This window comes from Narcine bancroftii, unplaced genomic scaffold, assembly GCF_036971445.1.
Source record: "Narcine bancroftii isolate sNarBan1 unplaced genomic scaffold, sNarBan1.hap1 Scaffold_258, whole genome shotgun sequence".
Taxonomy (NCBI): domain Eukaryota; kingdom Metazoa; phylum Chordata; class Chondrichthyes; order Torpediniformes; family Narcinidae; genus Narcine; species Narcine bancroftii.
The window spans coordinates 39,908-64,566 of record NW_027211993.1 but is presented as its reverse complement, the minus strand read 5'-3'; the positions used below and the strand labels follow the sequence as shown (position 1 = coordinate 64,566).

Sequence of the window (24,659 nt, the reverse complement as noted above, 5' to 3'; positions counted from 1 at the left end):
ACACAATTAAGTATTTTTATATTTGCTATATAAAGGACACAATTAAGTATTTTTACATTTGCTATGTAAAGGACACAATTAAGTATTTTTACATTTGCTATGTAAAGGACACTGTTTAACCTGCTGAGTTTCTCCAGCTTCGGCCTGACTCAAGCCATTCTCCAGCAGCCTGCAGCCTGCTGTGAATCACTAATGTAAGATCACATTTTATTTTTCCCTTAACTGCAACTGAGAATATTTATCTTCTTGTGTGGTAATTTAATTTATACCTTTTGTTTATATGTTTTATGTACTTGTGTACCTGCAGCAAGCAAGAATTTTTTTGTATATTGTACTTTTGTATAATGAAAGTTTTCTATCATATACATTCCAACTGCAGCCAAACTGTACGTTGTGAAGAAAAAAGCAACTGCAATAAGTTAAAAAGAGGTAGTAAGTACAAAAGATAGATAACATTCAGGTATCACAGTGCAAGGAAAAAAAGGTGGTGTTGCACTAGTGCAGACAGTCCTTGGTTTGGTGTTGGAGCAGTGTTCCAAGGGGAGGTTCAAGAGCCTGATAAGTCCTGGAAAGAAGATCAAGACTTTTTTAATTGTTATGAAACAGAAAATGTAATATTGCATGAAATTGCGTGTAAGGCAGACAAAGAATCACCATTTGCATTGCCTGGCACCCCTAACAATAAAAGGAAAAGAAGCAAAAGAGAGTTCCTTCAGAGGCGCTGAGGGTCCGTGGATTTGCCTCCAGTGCTCCTGCAGACTCTGCAGCTGCACCGACCCCTGTTCTAGCCGTTGGCAACCCAAGCTCTACATCCAAACCTCCATTATGATCTGGAAGCCTTCAGAGCCCTTCTGAAGGAGTCCTTCTAGTCCTCAGCACCCTCTCAAATCCCAGTTCTAATACCTGGTTTCCATGAGGCAGTATCCAGTGACCTGCTGCCTGTGTGGGTCCTTCAATTGCTGAGCCCCTCACTGGACACTGCTGGGGTTACCTTCCCTGTAGGGTCTTCTATGTTTCCCCTTCTCAATGGAGGTTGTGGGGGTGTTGTTTCTTCCTGTTTCTGGTGTTCTGCTCTAATTGAGGAAATTTTCTTCTCATCACTGTTCTGAATGACCAACCCAGTTTTAAAAATGTAGACCTACAACTCAATAATGGGCCCTTCTGGTCAATGAGCTCGTGCCTCCCTAATACAGCAATTAATCTACAATACTTGAATATTTTTGAAGGGTGGGAGGAAACAAGAGCACATGGAGAAAATCCACACAGACACAGGGAGAATGTACAAACTCTTTATAGACCACGCTGGATTTGAATCTGGGTCGCTAGCACTGTAATTCTGTTGTGCTAACTGTGCCCCCCCCACCCCACCCTTTTAGATTGTGATCTGTGATTTTAGATGATCCAGCTAGGAGAACATTATTCCTTTATGTCCTATTAAGACCTGTTCCAACGCGTCTCCTCTCTCTCCTAATTTCCAGGCAATATGGGCCTAACTTCCACTATCCAAACCTACCCCAACCTCGGAATTCTTCAAGTGATCCTCCCTTGCACTGCAGAGAATCCCTTTGATCAGGGGATCAAAGTAAACAGTGGTAAACAGACTGGTAAACAGTGTTCACCAGACAGAGTCCATTTGTGATTGAATTGTCCATAAGACCAATGGATGCAGCTTGACCTGCTGAGATTCTCTAGCATATTTGTGTAATACCCTCCGTACCACTGATCTCTACAGAGAGTTCTGGTTGATATGACACTCCTCTTCATCTCATGCTCTGAATGACCACCATTCCCTCTTGTTTCATTCTTACCAGCTCTACCTAAATTCATCCCAAGTTGTTCCAATGAGAACACTGATTATTGATGTCTTCTTGTCCACAACTTCAGATCAAAATGATCCTGAAATACAAAAGAGGTTGGAAATTTGACCTATCGGCAGGAAGGAGACATTGTTTCTTTGAGGCCCTTTATCGAGCAGCCTTGATCAAGGGACCTGACCTAAAACATTAACCGACCATTTCTCTCCATGAACGTTGCTTGACCTGCAGAATCCCTGCAGCTTATGCAGTATTTGTGTTTCTCTTGTATCAGGCAGGAAATACTGAAGGTCTCAGCAGGTCATCCAGCATCTGTGGAGAGAGAAGCAGGTAGCCTTTCCTGGGATGAGGTTCCATCAGAACTCTAAAGATTAAAATTGTGATAAATTCCACCCACCATTTTTCTTCCTAATGTTCCTTCTTTGAATCTCAACTGCACCATATAATGACCCAGTAAACCCCTGTTCAAATAGATCACTGAACAATTTCCCTAAGATGGTTGAGGGACTGAGGGATCTTTATTGGTTGCTGGTTGCCAAAAACAATTGATCTTAAATTATTTTTGCCCAGAAACTGCTTTATCCTGATTATTATGCAGCCCCTTTGCTGCATTGGTTGAGTTTTGAGATCATGTTCTGCCATAACCCTTTGGTCTCTGGCCTTTCATAATATATACTCCGGACTGGGTCCGTGGGTAATCCATAGTACGAACACCAGTATGAACCAGCTGGTGGTCGGGGATAAAACCAGTCCTTGTTGGTAAACTGTGAAAAACAGTAAATGGAGGATATGTACTTGTTGGTCGTCTCTGAAACGGGACATGGAGACCAAAGGATTAAATCTGATGTACCAAATAAACCAAAAACCTCTCCATATATCCTTTTTTTGCAGTTTGTTGCTGATTGGCCTCTTTCTTTGAATAATTTTCACCCCCTCAAAAAAATTAACTGAAGGGACGGAAGGGATGTTTCAATTGTACAGATTCTCAGTCAAACCCCATTTGAATTATTCTGCAGTTTTGGACAGCATGCCCAAGAATGGCTGTGAGATTCCAGGCAGATTGACTGGAATACTATCATCTATTGATGTTTAATTTTGAGAACAGATTGCATCAACTTGATGTATTCCCTTGGCATGGAAGATTTAGGGTTGAACTAATTGAGGTGATTAACAAGATAAAAGGCCTCAACAGAATACCATAATCGTTCTTTATGAAGAAGGATTCACCACAAGGGAACGTAATCTTGAAATTGGAACCAGGCAATTTAGATGTGTAATGGGATTCATTCAATGATCATTTAGAATCGCAAGATTGTCCTTGTTGAATCGATTGAAATTTCCATGGATTGTTGGCAGCACACAGCCGGAGGAATTCAGTGTGTCCATGGAAAACAATAGATAGTCAACTTAAACAGGAAAGACTCGGGTTGTAGTGCAGTACGCAAAACTGCTGGAGAAACTCGGCAGGTTACGCAGCATCCACAGGAAGTAAAGGGTAACTTGACGAAGGGCTCAGGCCCAGAATATTGTTTACCCTTTTACTTCCCGTCGATGCTGCCTGGCATGCTGAATTTCTCCAGCACTTTTGTGTATTACTCCACAATCACAGTGCCTGGAGAATTCCCGGTTTAACTCTAAATGAGCTTGTGTGTGGAGAGCTTTTCTGAATATCCACCTCTAGGCCGCTTTGCTGTCTGTGACCTGAGACAGGCTGTGGGTGTGATTAAGACAGTCTAAGAAATAAGTTATTTCGAGAGCTACCAAGTGACCATCAACATTTGGCGCATCACCAAAATGTCTGTCAAATTTTTGTCTTATTTAAATATTTAATCGCCTCCCTGAATGGCCAACTCCCTTTGAGATTATAACCCTGCCCCCCCGCCACTCACATGTTTCAACCCAAGCAGAAGAAACATCCTTCCTCATCCATAGTAAATAATACTTCTTATAGCATGGGAAGGAAGCTATTCAACCCATCAAGTCCATGCTGGCATGTGGAACATTCCCATTGATCCCATCTCATTTATTTTCCAATAATGGAATTCCAGATGTATTTAGTGAGCTTAATATAAATCTCTCATGGTGGGATTTGAACTTGTGTTTAGATGATTATTTTTTTAATTCTCCCTCATGTTTAACTTGTCCTACCATTGTAAGTTAAAGTCCAGAGTTTCTGCTGCCCTGGCCATCCCCGTGGTTCCGACCTGCATTGATGAACACTGAATCCAACGGAAGCTTGCTGCAGGAGACATTTCAAGAGAGGCGTTCCCAACATCTCCACGCCTTCCCCCACCTTTCTCTGGACTTCACCAGTGGACACATTTAGACAGCAACTGTCAGCAGGCTGAGACTCCACACCTTAATGTGGTCCTGATTGCAATCGTACAAGGTGTTGTAGCTGAAGCTGAGACCAGGTCGCTTCTGGCATCCAGGGCACATCAAGCATTAAATGCATTTAACCCAGGGTGGGATTGATTGGCACAACTGAACCGACTGCCCTGGTTTAAACCTGTAAAACAGAGTGTGTAAAATATACCTTAAACCATTTTTTTGTTTGGAAGCAAAACCACTGCAGGGTGCTGGAAACCTGAAACAAAAATCTGGAATTGAACCATAGGAACATACAGAAGAGCAGAAAGATTTAGGAGTAACGGTACATCGTTCCCTGAAGGTAGAAACTCACGTGAATAGGGTGGTGAAGAAGGCTTTTAGTATGCTGGCCTTTATCAATCATTGCATGGAATATAGGAGTTGGGAGGTGATGTTGAGATTGTATAAGACGTTGGTGCGGCCTAATTTGGAGTTCTGTGTGCAGTTCTGGTCGCCTAATTATAGGAAGGATATAAACAGAGTGGAGAGAGTGCAGAGAAGGTTTACCAGAATGTTACCTGGGTTTAAGCATCTAGAGTCTAGGGAGAGATTGGACAGATTAGGTCTTTATTCTTTGGAGCGTAGAAGGTTGAGAGGGGATTTGATAGAAGTATTTAAGATTATGAAAGGGATAGACAGAGTGGATGTGGATAGACTATTTTCGTTAAGAGGAGGAAAGATTAAAACAAGAGGACATGAGTTAAGAATTAAGGGGCAGAAGTTTAGAGGTAACATGAGGGGGAACTTCTTTACTCAGAGAGTGGTAGCCGTGTGGAATGAGCTTCCGGGAGAAATAGTGGCGGCGGTGTCAATTGTATTATTTAAGAAAAGGTTGGACAGGTATATGGATGAGAAGATGGAGGGTTATGGGCATTGTGCAGGGAGGTGGGACTAGAAAGGGGTGTTTGGTTCGGTGCGGACTAGAAGGGCCTAATGGCCTGTTTCCGTGCTGTAATTGTTATGTTATGTTATGTTACTACAGCATAGAAACAGGCACTTCAGGCCATCTGGTCTGTGCCGAACTATTATTTTGCCTGGTCCCACTGACCTGCACCCAGTCCACATCCCTCCCATCAATGTATCTGTCCAAATTTTTCTTAAATCTCAAAATATCAAGGCAAGGCAGCAATACTGGGTGGACAGCGGGGAGTCACTCCCTCCCTATTACCAGGGCCAGGTGGCAGTACCGGGTAGACAGCGGAGGATCCCTCCCTCCATGATACTGAACCACGGAGCAAGGGTGATCATTGTCGACGTCATTCACCATTATCACCCTAATTTCAACTTTGCAAACAAGACCAGTGGAATATTTTTGGGAAAAAAAACTGGGCCTTGTATGCTGTCAAATATGATATATCTTCCTATGGACGCTGTGAGATTGACTGAGTTCATCCAGCAAACTAGATTTTCAGAGGGAGGGAAACCAGAGTACTAAAGTAAATAGGTGGAGGGGAATAAAGGTTATGTGAGGACAGAAATCAAAGGTTTGTATGTGATAGAAATGTTCTCGGGTATATTTATTTCAATGCAAGGATATTGTCGGAAAGGCGGACAAGCTTGGGGTGTAGATTGGGACGTGGGATTATAACATTATTGTTATTAGTGAAAATTAGTTGCAGGAGGGGCATCAGTGTTTACTCAGTAAACTGGCATAGTGTACAAGGTTGGAAGGGAAACAAGCAGTAGTGGCATGGAACATATAGAGATTAAAGAGGAGGAGATGCTTCCTGTCTTACAGCGAATAAAGGTATATAAATCCCCAGGGCCTGACATGATATTCCCTCAGACCTTGAGGGATACGAGAGCAGAAATTGCATAGGTCCTGGCAGAAATATTTAAAACATCCTTATACACCGGTGAGATGTCTGAGGATTAGAGGCTAGCTCATGTTGTTCCATTGTTTAAAAAAAGTCTTCAAAAGTAAACCAGGAAATTACAGACCAGTGAGCCTGACATCAGTAGTAGTGTACTGGGGTGCTACTGCAGAGTGAGAGAAGAAAGACACACACACCCGTGTAAGTGAAGTCAAGACTGATTTATTGATCTCTCCCGTCCTACTTTTATAGATCCAGCTTCCTTTCACTGGGCTCGATTTTTCCTGCTGCTGCGGGCGGACGTGAGGTCACCGGCGAGCTCTCCTTTGATTGGCTGTGGTTCCCGCAATGCAGGCTCCTGGCTCGTGAAGGCCAATAGTCTGTGGGCTTTCTGCACCCTCCACATTTTCCGCCATTTTGAGTGCTGGTTTGCTTGCCAGGTAGCTACAAGATAACCCCCCTCTCCCCACCCCAAGAACTGGCGACACAGATGCTGTTGTCCTTGGTTATGACCTGCCTTTGCTTGGGCAGCTTTTTCCTGCAATGTGGTGGCTGTGTGTTGACTGGTTGGTTTGTGTCTAGGTGTGCTGGTTTGAGGCGGTCCACAATGAATGTCTTCTTTCCCACCTATGTCCTGTACGCATGTTGACCCAATGTGCCTGATCACCTTGTATGATCCTTTATATGGCCATTGTAACAGTGCCTGGTGTGCTCCAACCTTGCCACCCAAGTGTTTATCAGGGCTTTGGAGCAGGCCTCCATCGTTGTCTCTGTGGGACTGCTTCCAGCCATCATGTGAAGCGATCAACCATTGTCAGTAGGTATTGTGCCCCCCCCACCGACACACCGGCAGTGGTCCCTCAATGTCAATGTGTATGTGGTTGAACCTTCTTCATGTTGGCTGAAATGACTGGGGTGTGGGGGTGGGGTTGGTGCCCACGTGTGCTGTTGGACCTTTGATGTCTGGCACAGTGTGTAGGTTCTGGCCCACTGGCTGACCTGCTTCTGGAGGCTGTGCCACATGAACCTGTTGGCTTCTATGCGAATGGTTGTCCTAATGGCCGGGTACGTCAAGTTTTGTACTGCACTGAAGACTTGTCACGTGGGTACTAAGGGACAGGGGCGGTCGGTGGATATGTCGAAAGAAGGACTGTGTTACCTGGACCTACTGTCTTCCAGGTGATGTCCTGATACTGTGGTCCTGTATGCAGGTATAATTGGGTCTGCCTGCTGCACTTCTGCCAGGGCTGTATAGTCTATCCCCCTGGGACAGGGTCTGAATGCTTTGCACCATTGGTCATGATGAAGTATCAGCCACCTCATTGGTTTACCCAGCTATGTGCTTGACGTCGCTGGTGAATTCTGACAGTATGACAGGTGCCTCTGTTGACGAGCTGACCACAGGTCCGATACTTTGTTAAATGCAAAAATGGGGTGCTACTGCAGAGTGAGAGAAGAACGACACACACACACATGGGTGTAAGTGAGGTCAAGACTGATTTATTGCTCTCCCAAGCCCTGCTTTTATAGACCTAGCTTCTCACCACTGGGCCCGACGTTCCCTCCCCCCCCCCCCCCCCCCTGCTTATGTGGGCAGATGCAACATCACTGGTGAGCCGGCCTTTGATTGGCATGGTTCCAGCTGTGCAGGCTCCTGGCCCTTGAAGGCCATTAGTGTGCACGGACTCACCGCATTAGTCTGCCATTTTGAGTGCCGGTTCGCTTGCCAGGTCGCGGGCTGCTACAGTAGGTAAATTATTGGAGGGTATTCTGAGAGATCAGATATACAAGTATTTGGAGTTTTTTGAGGAGGTTACAAAGAAAGTAGATGAAGGAAAAAGCTGTGGATGTTGTTTATGTGGACTTTAGTGAAGGCCTTTGACAAGGTCCCACACGGGAGGGTGGTTCAGAAGGATCAGGCACTAGATATCCACGGAGAGATTGTAAACTGGGCTTGAAATTGACTGAATGAAAGAAGACAGAGAGTGATAGTGGAAAATTGCTTCTGAGACTGGAGGCTTGTTCTCCTGTGGTGGGCCTCAGGGGTCGGTGCTGGGACCATTGTTGTTTGTTGAAAATATCAATGATCTGGATGATAATGTAGTACATTGGATCAAATTTGCTGATGACACTAAGATTGGAGGGATTGTGAACAGGAAGGAAGGCTTTCAAAGCTTGCAGAGAGAGGGATCTGGACCAACTAGAAAAATGGGCAAGAAAGTGGGAGATGGAATTTAATGCAGAAAAGTATGAGGTGTTGCATTTTGGAAGGACAAACCAAGTAAATGGTAGGGCACTGAGGAATGCGAAGGAACAGAGGGATCTGATAATTCAGATACATAATCCTTGAAAGTAGCATCATAGGTAGACAGGGTTGGGATGAAAGCTTTTGGCATCTTGGCCTTCATAAAGTATTGAGTGCAGGAGTTGGGATGTTGTGGTGCGGTTGTATAAGGCCAAATTTCAAGTATTGTGTGCAATTCCAGTTGCCAAACTACAGAAAGTATATCAATCAGTAAGAATGCTGAGAAGATTTACAGGAGTTGAGTTACGGGGAATGATTAAAAAGGTTAGGACTTTTTTTCCTTGCAGTGTAGAAGAATGAGGGGAGATTTGATTGAGGTTTACAAAATTGAGAGGTGTAGACAGAGGAAATGTGAGGAGGCTCTTTCCACTTATATTTAGAGAGAAATACAAGAGGACATGGCTTTAGGGTGAAAGGGGAAAGGTTATTGAATGGGTGCTGGACAGTGGGACTAGCAGTATGAAGTTGTTTGGCACAGACTAGAAGGGCTGAATGGCCTGTTTTCCGTGGTGTCTTATCCTATGGTTCATTTCTGTGTTTTTACTGTTTTCCTGCTTGAAGTGCCAGACGATGCGGTCAAACAATAATCGTGGCTTTTATTAGCAGAAACTCATGGTACAATAATGAAAGACAATAGGTGCATATACAGTTATATCCAAGGGGAGTGTCCTTAACAGTAGAGATAATGCACAGTCAATGTTAGTACAGCAAGGCTCGTCAGAGGGGAGACAGGCAGTTTGGCAGACATTCACCACAGTCTCCCCCCTGCAGAAGAAGGGTTAAAATCAAAAGGACAGCTGCTAGGAAAGACTGAAGCAAGCAATACATGGATACCATGTTTGGCATTGAGAATATTCTAACAGCCAAAATACGCCAGTATCTAGCAAGCATTCGAAATATAATGAAATGTTTTATGAATATGTCAGCCTATCAGGTTGTTTACGAATTCTGGTGCTTCATCTCAAAACAGGTGGCTCCTTTGCAACCTTGGGAACTGGTACAGTTCCTGGGTCTGTAGTGTGGGAAGGACTGGCTTCTGGACCCGCTCCAGAATCACCAGCGTGAGGCAGTGAAGCCTCAGGATGGCCAGCTGAAAGCTTACCAGGGGTCAGAGGCTGGGAGGAGGGGGGGGTGAGTCCAACCTCTCAGGCTCACTCTGAGTAGGGGTGCAAGGAAGGGGCGAACCAGGCGAGGCCAGATCTCTTAGGGGTACAGTGTCAGTACTCCCGTCTGGGAATCTAACATGAGCGTAGTTGGGGTTAGTATGCAGTAGCTGAACTGGTTGGACTAGGGGGTCTGTTTTATGTGCCCGAGCATGGCTCTTCAGCAGCACGGTTCCAGGCTCAGATAAACAGGCAGACATTCACCACACTGTTGCATCTCTAAAATACACAAAAAATTCTCTATATATACTCATAATATTGTATACATCTTTCAAATCCCCCTCATGCTTCTTCACTCCAGGGGGAAAAGTCCTAATTTTTTTTTAACCTTTCCCTGTAACTCAGTTCCTGAAGTCCTGGCAAAATCCTAGTAAATCTTCTTTGCGCTCTTTCAATCTTACTGAGAGCTTTCTTGTAGTTAGGTGACCAAAACTGCACACGGTACTCCAAATTTGGCCTGACCAATGTCTTTTGCGTGAAATACTCAATATGTCCTGCAGCATCTGCAGAAGTAGAAGCTCTCCATCTCTTTCCACAGATGTGGTGCCCGACTTGCTGAATCCTTCCAGCAGTTTCTGTTTGGATTTGACTCTGTGTTTGCAGTCGTTTTCACCACCCAGTTTAGATGAATGAAGCATGATTTGTTCGAGTCACACGCGTGTTTTAATGGTTGACTCCCTTTCTTTTCCAGTGTTACCTGTACCTCTTCTATATGTCGGCCAGGATGATCAAGGCATCTGGAGCATTGATTCTCATTTGTATATGCAATTTTTATTTATTTGGGCTGAGGAATGTTTGGCAAATCCTCTTCCACTTGGGAGTGGCTTGTCTGTCCACGCATCAGATACGTTCAAGGAAGCTGACAGAGAGATTAGCCGACTGTGGAGTCTAATCCTTGAGAGGACCTGGCCCGTTGACGGAAAACTTCAGCCACCCATCTTTCCCAAATGTGCCTTCGATAGGTTTGATCATTGTCAGTGTCTGGACCAAGCGGAACCTAAAATGCCCCTTCTCAAAACGCAGGAGAAGTGGGATTTTCTTCAGCACGAGAGGACGATGCTTACCCTCAAATTCAAAACTTCGTGTATGACGTTAAATCTTGAAGAATGTCTGAATTGTTACCTCATAGTGTGCGTTCAGATGATGTTTACCAGACAGGAGATGATTGAGACTATACATTCTATACTTATTATGTTTCTCAAGTAAATTAAATTTAGGGGTACAGCACGATAACAGGCCCTTCTGGCCCAATGAGCTTGCACCCCCAGATACACCAATTAACCTATAGGTGTTTGAGGGAGGACAGGTCAGGGTGGACGTGCGGAGCCCACTCGATGAGCCAAATGGCCTACTTCTGATCCCTTATCTTGCGAACTTGAAACCGGAGCACCCCGAGGAAGCGCACACAGACACAGGGAGAATATACAAACGCCTTCCAGGCAGTCCTGGATTCGAACTTGGGTTGCTGGATCTGTAGCAGCATTGTGCTAACTGCTATGCTACGTGTACTGTGTGGTGATTTGTTTGGCAAGACCCAATTACGTTTGATCCTTGGTGCTGTAGCGCCACCATTGTGCAAGGGGGTGAAATTGCAAGGTGATGGGGGAGTTTTTCCTGTAGATGTTACTGAAAATCTTCCGCAAAAAGTATATCAAGGCAAGTACAGTTTGATCGATGCTCTGGGGTGCAGACGATTGGTTGTTTTGGGGGAGTTTTCCCTGTAGATGTTACTGAAAATCTTCCGCAAAAAGTATATCAAGGCAAGTACAGTTTGATCGTTGCTCTGGGGTGCAGATGATTGGTTGTTTTGGGGGAGTTTTCCCTGTAGATGTTACTGAAAATCTTCCGCAAAAAGTATATCAAGGCAAGTACAGTTTGATCGTTGCTCTGGGGTGCAGACGATTGGTTGTTTTGATAGGAAGCGACAGTGTCTAGCGTTCACACTTGATGGGATGTGATAGATGCACATCATATCCTTTGTGACCTATAAGGGGACTGAAAAGAGTTTGGGTGCTTTCAACCCACTCCTCAGGACCATGTGTGCATCATTTGGCATGGAGTGGAAGTGGAACCCGAGAAGAAAATTTGAAATTTGGATATCTGGAGAGATGGATGAGCCTTCTGCAATAAGAAGTGATTCGAGGCAGGAAGAAGGAATGTATTAAATCATCCTGTTACCTATCTGGCTCAAGGCTGGAAACTCCCGAGGTCTCCACACTACACATCACTTCCCTTAATGATAAACATGTTGGGCCTCTGTTAATCCAGAGGGCGAAAGTCAAGGGCGGGGTGGGGGGGTGGTTTGTTACTGTTTTGCAGTAGTTGATTCAGATAATAATACTTTCTTTAAAAAATGCTGATAATCGGGATAGATCATGTCGTAATTTTATTTTGTTCCAAGTTTATTGTCATGTTTACCAGTATGTCATGGTAATGTTCGGTTTGCTAAGATGTAGGGCACAGTTCAGAAGTGCAGAGTTACAGAGAGGAAGATCATTTGGTACAAGCAAAAAGAACATAGTTTTACTTGGGTGGTTCATTCAGAGATCTGGTAACAGCAAAGCAGATGTAATTTCCCAAGGTTTACAAAGTGAAAGGAAGAAAGTTTGGGGGAGACATCAGAGGGGTAAGTTTTTTTTTACGTGGTGGTGAAGGGTGCCACGTTAAGAGTATTTGAGAGACTCTAAGGCACACGGTTGAAAAAAAAATAGAGGGTTATGAGGTAGGGAAGGTTCAGTTTTTTGGTAGGTATATATGGATCTGCACAACATCGAAGATTGAAGGGCCTGTAATGTGCTCCGGTGTTTGACGTTTACCTGATTCAGGAGACTCCTCTTCATGCTGGTGGGAGGTAACGATATGTTATGGATGAGTTGCAGCCAAGTTGTTTCCTCAAAAGACAACAAGTCTCCAGCAAAGACATCAAAATTACTCTCATTAGGTCCTCCTTTGGCAATGAAGTTTTTAAGAATGCCGGAATTTTCATTTAGTGATTGCCTTTTCTTTGCTTGAAGGAACTCTCTTTCCAAATTCCCATTTGAACCCAAACTGATCCATACCAACAAAAATGTTCTCCTTCACTGCATCATGCACACTTAATTCCCTTGCCACCCTTGTGGCAAGCCAGACATTACATGCTCCAAATGCTGCAGTGAATGCTACCCTTTCTTGGTGACAGAATCAGAAAATGAGACCATCCAGTTGGTTTTTAATTTTTAAAAAATTTTGTTTACAACACAGTAGGAACTGATTCTAGCAACCGAAAGCCGTGCCGTGCAGTACACCCAGATTTACCTACAATCCCATTTGGAGGGTGGGAGGAAACCGGAGCACCCGGATGAAAATATTCAGGCATGGGGAGATGTACAAGCTCCTTCCAGACAGCAGCGGATTCCAACCCAGGTCAATGATGCTATAATAGGTATTGTGCTAACCGAGCTCTCTTCAATTTTACTTCCTGTCAATGCTGTTGACCTGCTGAGTTCCTCTAGCACTTTTGTATTTAATTTAAATTTAATTTTTTACATTTTTCATTTAAACATACAGCATGGTATCAGGCCCTGCTGGCGCACAAGCTCATTCTGTCCAAATAACCCAATTCACCTACAACTCTCATACTTCTATGGTTCTAACTCTCATATGTTTTGAAAGGTGAGAGGAAACACATGCAGGCACGGGGAGAACGTATAAACTCCTAAGAGAGCTCTAGATTCGGACCCACATTACTGGTGCTGTAATCCCAATTTGCGCAATCTTTCCTCATAAGTCATTCCTGCCATTCCAGGTATCAGCCTGGTGAATCGCCTCTGCACTCCCTCCATTGCAAGAACATCCTTCCTTAGATAAGGTGACCAAAACTGCACACAATACTCCAGGTGCGGTCTCACCAAGGCCCTGTACAGCTGCAGTAAGCTATCCTTGTTCCTATACTCAAACCCTCTTGATATGAAGGCCAACATACCATTTGCCTTTTTAACCGCCTGCTGTACCTGCATGCTCACCTTCAGAGACTGGTGTACAAGTACCCCTAGGTCTCTCTCCACTTCCCCATCTCTTAATCTATTGCCATTCAAATAGTAATCTGCCCTCCGGTTTGTATGACCAAAGTGGATAACCTCACATTTATTCACATTGTAGTGCATTTGCCATGTATCTGCCCAGTCCCTCAATTTATCCAAATCACACTGGAGCTTCCTGACCCCCCTCTTCCGTGCACACAACCCCTCCTAGCTTAGTGTCATCTGCAAATTTGGAGATATTACATCCAATCCCCTCATCTAGATCATTAATGTAAATTGTGAACAGCTGGGGTCCCAGTACAGATCCCTGTGGCATCCCACTCGTCACCGCCTGCCACTCAGAAAACAAGCCGTTTATCCCAACTCTCTGTTTTCTATCTGCCAGCTAGTTCTCAATCCACATCAATACCTTGCCCCAATTCCTTGAGCCTTGATTTTGCATGCCAGTCATTTATGTGGAACCTTATCGAAGGCCTTTTGGAAATCCAGATACACCACATCCACTGGCTCTCCCCCATTTATTTTACCTGTCACCATCTCAAAGAATTCCAATAGATTTGTCAAGCACAATTTACCTTTTGTAAATCCATGTTGACTCCGTCCGATCCCTTCTCTGCTAGTCATATGCTCCGCTATTACATCCTTAATAATGGATTCCATCATTTTGCCCACTACTGATGTAAGGCTCACCGGCCTATAATTCCCCGCTTTTTCTCTACCCCCTTTTTAAATAGTGGGGTAACATTAGCTACCCTCCAATCCATGAGTACTGATCCTGAGTCTATCGAGTTCTGGAAAATAATTCTTAAAGCATCCGCTATCTGAATGGCCACTTCCTTAATTACCCTAGGATGTACATTATCAGGCCCTTGGGATTTATCTGCCTTCAATCCCATCAATTTTCCCAACACCATGTCCTTAGAGATACTGATTTCTTTCAGTTCCTCCCTTGCATTAGTCTGTATGTTTCCCAACATCCTTGGGAGGTTATTTGTATCCTCTCTTGTGAAAACAGAACTAAAGTAAGAATTTAATTTGTCTGCCATTTCCTTATTCCCCATTATATATTCCCCTGATTCCGACTGCAAAGGACCTACTCTGGATTTCACCAGTCTTTTCCTCTTGACATATTTATAAAAGCTTTTGCAGTCGGTTTTTATATTTGCCGCAAGCTTACTTTCGTAATTTATTTTTGCTCTCTTGATTAATCCCTTTGTCCTCCTTTGGTGCATCTTGAACTGCTCCCAGTCTTCGGTTGTGGTACTTTTTTTTGGCCAATTGATATGCTCTCTCTTTGGACCTAATGCTGTCTCTAATTTCCCTTGTTATCCACGGTTGAGTCACCTTTTTTGGTTTATTTTTATGCCAAACCGGTATAAAAAATTTTTGCAATTTCTCCATTAGATCTGTGAATGCTTTCCATTGTCTATCCACAGTCAACTCCCCCATAAACACCACCCAATTAATCTTACTCAACTCCCATCTCATACCATCATAATTCCTTTTATTTAAATTCAGGACCTTAGTCTCGGTTTTAATTTCATCACTCTCCATGTCGAGTGAGAATTCGATCATATTGTGATCGCTCCTACCCAAAGGGCCTCGTACAACAAGATTGTTGATTAGCCCCTTATCATTGCATAATACCCAATCTAAAATGGCCTGCTCCCGAGTTGGTTCCTCGACATATTGGTCTAGATAACCGTCCCGTAAACATTCAAGGAATTCCTCCTCCTCAGTATTTTTACCAATTTGACTAGTCCAATCTATATGCAAATTAAAGTCTCCCATGATGACAGCTGTTCCCTTATTGCACGCTTTTCTAATTTCTCTTTTAATGCCTTCCCTCACCTCTATACTACTGTTTGGAGGCCTATATACCACCCCCACTAATGTTTTCCGCCCCTTGCTATTCCTCAGTTCTACCCATATAGATTCCGCATCTTCCGAGTTGATATCCTTTCTGTCAATCGTGTCGGTCCCTTCTCTCACCATCAATACTACCCCACCCCCTTTTCTTTTTTGCCGATCCCTCCTAAATATCGTATACCCCGGGATGTTAAGTTCCCAGGCTTGCCCACCCTGCAGCCATGTTTCTTTAATCTCAATCAAATCATATTTGTTTATCTCAATTTCCACAGCTAATTCATCTACCTTATTCCGAATGCTTCTTGCATTAAGATAAACAAAAGTGCTGGAGAAACTCAGCAGGTCACACAACATCCAGGGATAGGAATAGTCGAAGGTTTGGGCTTGAGGTGTGCTGAGAATCAGGTAGATGCCCAAATAAGGTGAGGAGGGGACTGGGGGAGGAGCGGACTGGGGGAGGAGCACAGGCTAGCAGGTGGATACAGGCTGGAGGGGGAAGGGCTTGAGAGGTGGAAGAGCGAGGGGGTAGAGGGCAGAGAAAGGTGCTCTGTGATAGGACACATGGTCGTGGATGTGAATTTTAGACGTTGACAGCAGTGGGGGGTTTACAGAGGGGTTTACAGAGGGCTCTCCCTACCCTGAAGAAGCTTCCTTCCCCTTTCTGGGGGGATTTTATGGATTTTGGGCTGCTGATCACAAAAATCACCTTAAAATTTTCCTATTGTGTGTTATTTAGATGCAGTATAACCTTTTTCTGTGATTTCCTGTCATATTTTAAGTCGACAAAACCATGAAGTGCAATGTGTCTTTGAAAATGTATTATCTGCATTTGCACTTGGACGTCTTCCCTGCTGATCTCAGTGCAGTCAATGGCGAACATGGTGAAAGGTTTCACCAGGACATTGTGACTTGAAAAGAGGATCAGGGCAACGGGAATCCACCAATGCTGGCCGACTATTGATGGACAGCAACACAAGAGGCGTCAGATGCTGATACGAAAGAAAATTGGTGGCAAAACATTTTTAAGTCAGTTGAACTAACGCAATTTGTCAGCGTCATTATGCGATTTATGCTAAATTCAATAAAAGTTAATTTAATGTTTCTACAACTTTTTTCACCAAATCTGAAATTACCTTTGTGTTCAACTTGAAGTTGTCTTATGTAAACCCCAATTTTTTTTTTCAGGAAGCAAACCTTTTGAAAAAATTTGTTGTCCAGTGCAATGTTTTCCAAAATTATTTATTTTCATTCTGGGATCGTTGACCATTTGTTACCTTTGAGAAGCTGGTGATGAGCTGCCTTAGACTAGAAAGCGAATCTCCTGCCCTTTTTCAGTTCTCGCTTAAATACGACTCCAGATGACTAGTTGCATCACACTGTCTGGTCTGGAGGTGCCAGTACACGGGACAGAAAAAGGCTACAGAGTGTCGTGAACTCGCTCCATTAGGACATCCACAAGAGGCAGTGTCTCAAGAAATCAGCCTCCATCATCGAGGTGTGACAGATGATGTGTTTGTTTTGTATATAGATATGTTTTTGGGAGATAAATTGGGGCAGGTTTTTTAGCGCAGGTTACATACTTTAAAACATATTATTTAAAATACTTGAGCTCTGCTCATGCTAGACATGTCAGCCTTTGCAAAAGCTCTGGAGAGTGCCCAAGAGACTTAACTAATGGACTGATGTTTTCAAAAAGGCAACAGATGAAAGAACTGGTCAGAGCCACAGGCTGTCTGGAGTGGAACTTGCTGTTCTAGGAGTGGTTTTGCAAGCAGAAAGATTAAAACATGCTTTCTTTCTGAGAGACAGATCAGTTCTGTGGTTTTACAGTCAGCAGCAGCTGGGACTGGAACAGGACAAGCTGGCAAGGTTTGGAAGATGGATTGTGAGTGCTTAGTTCAGCCTGGTCAAAGCCCTTGTCGTTCATGTAAGAGGAGATGACTGGCTGTCTAATGTTTCAAGGGGAGATGACTGGCTGTCTAATGTTTCAAGAGGAGATGACTGGCTGTCTAATGTTTCAAGAGGAGATGACTGGCTGTCTAATGTTTCACTTGAAATAAGAGAAATAAAAAGGAACTCTATGGTGACCTGAAAGAAAGAGGTTATCATCTGGAGAACCCTGAGGGGGGAAGTTTCTTTGGCAAGACACTGAAGTGGCTGATTTGGTCAAAGCCCTTGTGGTTCATGTAAGAGGAGATGACTGGCTGTCTAATGTTTCAAGAGGAGATGACTGGCTGTCTAATGTTTCACTTGAAATAAGAGAAATAAAAAGGAACTCTATGGTGACCTGAAAGAAAGAGGTTATCATCTGGAGAACCCTGAGGGGGGGAAGTTTCTTTGGCAAGACACTGAAGTGGCTGATTTGGTCAAAGCCCTTGTGGTTCATGTAAGAGGAGATGACTGGCTGTCTAATGTTTCAAGAGGAGATGACTGGCTGTCTAATGTTTCACTAGAAATAAAAAGGAACTCTATGGTGACCTGAAAGAAAGAGGTTATCATCTGGAGAACCCTGAGGGGGGAAGTTTCTTTGGCAAGACACTGAAGTGGCTGATTTGGTCAAAGCCCTTGTGGTTCATGTAAGAGGAGATGACTGGCTGTCTAATGTTTCAAGAGGAGATGACTGGCTGTCTAATGTTTCACTTGAAATAAGAGAAATAAAAAGGAACTCTATGGTGACCAGAAAGAAAGAGGTTATCATCTGGAGAACCCTGAAGGGGGAAGTTTCTTTGGCAAGACACTGAAGTGGCTGATTTGGTCAAAGCCCTTGTGGTTCATGTAAGAGGAGATGACTGGCTGTCTAATGTTTCACTTGAAATAAGAGAAACAATAAGGAACTCTATGGTGACCAGAAAGAAAAAGGTTATCATCTGGAGAACCCTGCGGGGGGGAAGTTTCGGCAAGACACTGAAGTGGCTGATGAAAAAGGAATCAGTTGTGAGTGTCCAGTGAGCAATAAATCTCTCTGAAAACTGACAAGAACCTTCCTGAGCAGTAACCATTTACTTTTCAAGCACCAAAGCCTGGTGAACTTTATAAATGTTATATTCTGTGCACAGTATAAGAATTGCCTACAACCAATGAACTTGGAGGAATAAGAAGTGAGATTGGACTGTGAATCAAAGAACTTTTCTGAACTTACACACACATTACATACACGCGCACTTAGAATGAGAAGGGGTTTGTTAGGTTAGTTAAGTCAATAGTGATAAGTTAAAGTGTGATCCTGTTTTCATGTTTAAAGATAATTAAAAGCAACTTTTGTTGAAGTAACCATTTGTCTTGGTGAATATCTATTGCTGCTGGGTTTTGGGATCCTCTGGGCTCATTACGGGACACTCACCACCCAGTCCATGCCCTCTTCTCTAGCTACCATCAGGAAGGAGGTGCAGGAGCCAGACACCAGGACAGCTTCTTCCCCTTTGCCATCAGATTTCGGAATGGACAGACACCACTTTTTTCTTCCTTTATACTAATTTAATTAAAAAATAATAATTTATAACAATTTTTGCAACTGTAATCCTGTTCCATGACACATGCCTCATGACCATAAATTCTGATTCGGATCCATTTAAATACTGTCTGAATTGACCTGGATGAAAGCCAATTGCTGATTGACAGCAATGTTCAGATCCTGAAACCTGAATTAGATAACGACGGAATCTATTGTCTGTTATCTGTGCACCTACGTGGCAGCCTCACTGAGTGAAACAGTTGCCCATTCAGAAAATAAGGGACAACTCAAACATTGGAGCCATTAAATAACAATGAAAGAATAAAGTAAATCGTGATGACAGGTTCCAGCCCAATTCTTTCAACCCGCTGAGTTTCTCCAACAAAATCAGAATTTATTGTCATAAAATTATTTGTTTTCATGGCTTTTCGGTACAAATATTGCTAGAAAATTGGTACAAAAAACAGAGAAGATGAGGTAGTGTCCAAAATGTTACGAGCCCAGAACCCAGCAGCAATAGACATTCACCAAGACAAATGGTGGCTTTTAATGATCTTTAAACATGAAAACAGGATCACACTTTAACTTAGCCTAACCCAACCCCCTTCTAATTCTAAGCTCAGGTGTGTGTATGTAAGTTCAGAAAAGTTCTTTGGTTCACAGTCCAATCTCACTTCTCATCTTCCAAGTTCACAGGTTGCAGGCCATTCTTAGACTGTGCACAGAATTTAACGCTTATAAAGTTCACCGGGCTTTGGTGCTCGAAAGGGAAACGGTCACCACTTGGGATGGCTCCCATAGGTTTGCACAGAGAGAGAGATGTGTTGTTCCAGGATATCCACAACGGAGGTACTTCCCTCAGTCACCCAGTGTCTTGCTGATGAAACTTGCCCCATCGGGATTCTCCAGATGATAACCTCTTTCTCTCAGGTCACCACAGAGTTCCTTTTTGTTTCTCTTATTTCCAAGTGAAACATTAGACAGCCACACTGGAACTTCTGTTTCAGTTCCAGCAAGCTTCTGCTGCTTGACACTCAGTCAGAAACTGCTTTCTTTCTTTTTCCCTCACACAGCCTGAAACTCCCTCTCTGCTTGCACAAAACCAACTGACCTCCGCCATAAAATAATAGGAGACAGTCTTCTGGTTCATCTGTTATTTGTAGGGAAGCAAGAACCCATCAGTGCCCTCTCTCTGAGCACTCTTCAAACTCCTGCCAAAAAGTGTGAAGAGCTGTGATGTCTCAGCTGTTGCTTTAAAGACAATAGTCCATTCATTCCACAACGTCAGTCCAATTCACACCTACTTGTGAAGTCTCCATAGGCATTCTTCAAAGTTACTGACTGTGGATATAAAGTCTCCGGTATTTCAAATAAGATCTGTTTTAAAGTGTTTGTATGTAACCTACTCTAACCTTTCCCAATTTATCTCCCAAAAATATTTCTATATATTCTGTCACAATATTGTCCGTTCAGAATTCTGATGGCTGAGGGGAAGAAGCTGCTTTTGCACTGTTGGGTGTTTGTCTTCAGGCTCTTGTGCCTCCTTCCTGATGGTAGCAGAGTGAAGAGGACATGGCTTGGGTGGTGTGTCTGAGGATACAGGCTCCTTTCTTGACTCCACCTCTTGTAGAGATCCTCGATGGAGTGAAAACTCTTGCTCATGATGGAACTGCCTGAGCTCGCAACTCAAGCTTTTTCTTCTTTGCATTGGCACCTCCATACCAGTGATGCATCCAGCCAGAATGCTCTCCATGGTCCACCTGTCGAAACTTGCAAGTCTTTGGTGACAGACCAAATCTCAAACTCCACAAAATATAACTGCTGGTGGGTCAAATAAAGGTTGATTGTTGCTCCAGATTCCCGCATCTACGGGGTCTCTTGTGTCTTTAAAATAATCTAAACTAAGATTTTATAACCTCTCACATTGGTGACAGGTTAATGGAAGATTCTATTTTGCATTCAGTGAGCATCCTCCTCCAGCCCTGAACTCTTTGGTCCCTCTGCAATATTTAAGATGTTTTTTTTTTATTGTGTAATAAAACAGAAAATATATTACACAATATTTCCTTTAGTCCACCGTAAGGCAGATAAAGATTTGCCTTCAGCAGAAGTTGCCCAGTGGCCCTTACAGTCCGGGAAGCAAAAGAGAGTGTCTCTCCCCCCTGTTGGATTCTGGCTTTAACTTACTCTTAATTTAGTCTATGTGTGGTCTGAGTCCAGCGCGTTCTTTGAATGAAGTGATAGGAGAAGGTATTCGGTTCAACAGTCAATTTATTACACAGCACAAGAATAAAACTTAACAGAGCTCTGGGTCAGTCTGTTAGTTCATAGGTCACCTGCCAGTGAGCTACTCCCCGAGACTGACCCCTATTGTCCAGTTGGCACAGTTTATATAGGTCAATCTTATCACACAGAACAAAAGTTGTTTTCCCTGCTAGATCTTTTTGCATAAGGGTTATCACAAGTCATCTCCTGTTTTGCAGATTTCTGGGGTGTAGCATTCCCATGTTAATCCTCCAGGCCAGACTATCCTGTTGTTTAGATCTGAAATTAATTCATCCCCAGATATTTCTAATCACCATTCGGTCCCTGTCTGGCCAATTTCTGCTGTTCTCTTTAACACCTCCTCGTGCCTTAATCTTCCTCCTAGACTGGTTTTCCATTCCCTTTGATTCTTGCAGGCCATTCTTTGTTCTGATCTGGCCTGTGTCTCCTGTGCTACTTCCCACCTCCTTCAGTTGAGCATTCCTCCTAAATCGTTTTATGCATATCCTCTCCCTGTATCTTGGGAGCAGCCAATTTTGTTCAGCCAACTTTGCTCCATGCTGTGACAGCCACTTAGCCACATTCCTCTTTCCCTGACTCATGCAGTCCAAATAAACTTATTGATTAATCATTTATTTCATACTGTTTTAACCCCTAGATTCCAACAGTCCCCCTTTTGGTCTCATGAAAATGAGACCAACCACCAGTTAACTTATTAGATAGAGAAATCCGGGTTACATGCTAGGGTTGGCATTTCTGATCCCTTGTAATCATTACACTCTTGAGAGGGCAGTAGGGACAAATACATGCCTTGGGGTCTGGGGATGTCTCTCTGTGACAGCGCTCGTTGAATGAGGCACTGGAGGCAGGGAAGGATGCATGGGATCAGAATCAACGCCAAAACCACAAATCCAGCAACTAGCACTATAGTCTGTATCCATCCCCAGTCTCCAGAGAACAAATTTCCCAGCCATGCGCTGCCCAAGGGTCGCCAGGTCTGAACCGGGACGTGAGCTAATTTGCGAATACCTGAAGAAATCTCCTTTACTGCTTGCCCATTGTCATTGATTTTTAAACAACAATAGATTCTACCATCAACAGTCCCCGGAGTCCAATATGTTCTTTAAAGGGACCCGTTCAGAAAGTTCTTAGTCCGTAGTTGCTCACAGGTTCTCAGTCGCCGCCGTACGAATCTGTTCCAGTGTCCGTGCTGGTGGGTCCGTGGCTGCACACTGACTCCAATGATACCACGTCTCGCCTTTTCCCTGTAGTCGAACCGCGTGGGACGTCCTCTCCACCCCTCGGTAGGGTCCTGTCCACCTGGGCTCCGACCACTTTCTCTTGATGACCTTTAGCAGAATCCACTCCGCGACTGAAGGTATCGGTGTTTCCCCTTCTCTGTTGGGACTTGTGACCTGTTGTGAAAAATCTGACACCAGAGCCGTTAGTTTATCATAATACAGCTTGCATCCCATTGAACTTACCTCATTCTTCGTAGTCTGACTTCCGGCTCCCGGTCCCGGGAACTGGTGCCCCGTTCGTAGTTCATATGGAGTGAATCCTGTCACAGAACTTACCGAACTCCTTATTGACATTAATGCCAGAGGCAACGCATCCACCCAATTTAGTTTGGTCCGTGCCTGTACTTTCCCGATCTTACCTTTTATTGTTTGGTTCATCCTCTCCACTATTTTCTGCCATGTTAATGCCTTCATGGGTAAACGTAACATTTGGAGCATTCAGGATCTTTTCTAGTCTCGTCTGCCTTAACGAAGTCATTGTAAATGCTGTGGAGCTCACAAATGCTACAATACTATGTGTTGTTAATACTGTCAGGCCATGTCCCATTACTATGTGTGCCACCTTTTGTAGAATCTTTGCTACTCCTGCTGCATGTCTTGTACATGGTGGGTGTCTGTCTTCCGTTGGGTCTAGTGTGATACTCCCATACATGAGCACACATCTTCCACCCCCTTTTTTCTGAAAAAGAACACCATCAATTGTGTGTGCTTTTTCAGAAACATCCAAAAAGAAAGGTAGTTTATAATTTGGAATCGCCAAATCTGTAGCTGTTGTAAGAGCTTGCTTCAATAGAATAAAACTCATCTCAGCCTGTGCAGTCCAATCCAGTGTAGCTCCCAGGTTCCTCATCCCCTGCTCATTCACCAAAGTTCGCAGTGGATGTGTCAATTCACCATACGATGGGATAAACTGCCTACTATAACCTGACAAACCCAAAAACGAAAGCATCTCTTTAACTGTCTTTGGTTTTGTATGATGTAGTATCGCTGTTTGATGTGCAGGGGAAATCCCTGTGCCTTTCGCTGAGACCATTCTCCCTAAAAAGGTGACCACCTGTCTGCAGCATTGCAGCTTTGAGCGAGAGACTTTAAAGCCTGCCTTAAACAGCTGCACTAGCAGGAGACAGGTGGCCTCCAAACAGGAAGCATGATCAGGTGCTGCTAATAGGATGTCATCTACATACTGGATCAGAACTACCCCACCTGGCAGTGCTAGCCCCCCCAGCTGTTCTTTCAACACCTGATTGAAAATCCCTGGAGATAAAATAAAGCCCTGTGGAAGCCTAGTATACCGCAACTTTCTACCTCTATACGTGAACGAAAACACATCTCTTAATGGTTCTGCCAGCGGCAAGCAAAAGAAAGCATTCGCTAAATCTATGCAAGAGAACCACTTGTGGTTGGGGGTTAAAGCAGTCATGGCAGTATATGGGTTTGGTACTGGAACTGTGGGTGTACTCACAATACCATTGATGCGCCTTAAGTCATGGGCCATCCGATATTTGCCCGTGTCTTGTTTAGGAACCGGTAAAATGGGTGTATTCCAACTAGAACGCGAATGTTCCAACACCCCTGAATACCTAAGGCCATCAATGGTCTTTGCCAAACCTTCCTCAGCATCAGGTTTGTGGGGATACTGCATCTGCCAACTAGGGGTGAAATCTGACAGTTCGAAGGTTATGGGATCAACCTGCTGACAAAAACCCACATCTGCTGGTCCCACTGACCACAGGTTCTCAGGGAGAGAATCTAGCATAGGGGCCGAGTCGGGGTGATCCATCTTCTCTCTACCATGAAAGCGTTCAATCTGTCTATGCTCAAGGAGGACTTGATCATGTGTCGGAGACAAAATTCTGTATGCCTGACCAGATGAGGAGAACTGCACTGTCGGTATTTGGGTGTCAGACCAGTCCCTTAGGGACTTCAAGTTCCGACACATCGGTCCCAAATCTTTTGCCTGATGAGTAGTGCCAATTGCAAGGGTGACATGAGGAATGGCCTCACCTGCCATCTCATACCATTCCAGCTGTTCAGATGTCAGTGCCACCGCAGCGGCCACTCCCTCCTTTCCCGCAACGCATATCCCAAAGGGAAGCGAGGGTTCTCCTGACCCTGTCTTCTGTGTGTGATCATGCTTCCCTCTCTGCTTCTCCTAAGTACAGTAACAGCCGGATTTTTTCAAACCCTCGTGGTACCTTCCCCTGACTCTGCAGCTCTTTCCAAATCTGTTCGTACCGTTCCCTAGCCTGTCCTTCCTCTCCCTTCGGTCATCCTCCCAGTAATTGATT

The 24,659-nt window shown here is 44.0% G+C and overlaps 1 protein-coding gene across 11 annotated transcripts in view; it reads left to right on the top strand.

Annotated features, from left to right (window-relative positions):
- sec22c (SEC22 homolog C, vesicle trafficking protein) overlaps positions 1–16,462 on the top strand; it is a 75,096-nt gene extending 58,634 nt beyond the window's left edge. For 10 of the 11 annotated variants that reach the window (XM_069912911.1, XM_069912903.1, XM_069912908.1 and 7 more), the window contains one exon: positions 10,158–16,462. In XM_069912911.1, the coding sequence (XP_069769012.1) occupies positions 10,158–10,358 (201 nt within the window). In that variant the 3' untranslated portion in view covers positions 10,359–16,462. Of the gene's footprint in view, positions 1–6,250; positions 7,580–10,157 lie in introns of those variants that run through there. The other variant, XM_069912913.1, reaches the window with a different exon arrangement.
- Positions 16,463–24,659: the final 8,197 nt, after the last annotated feature.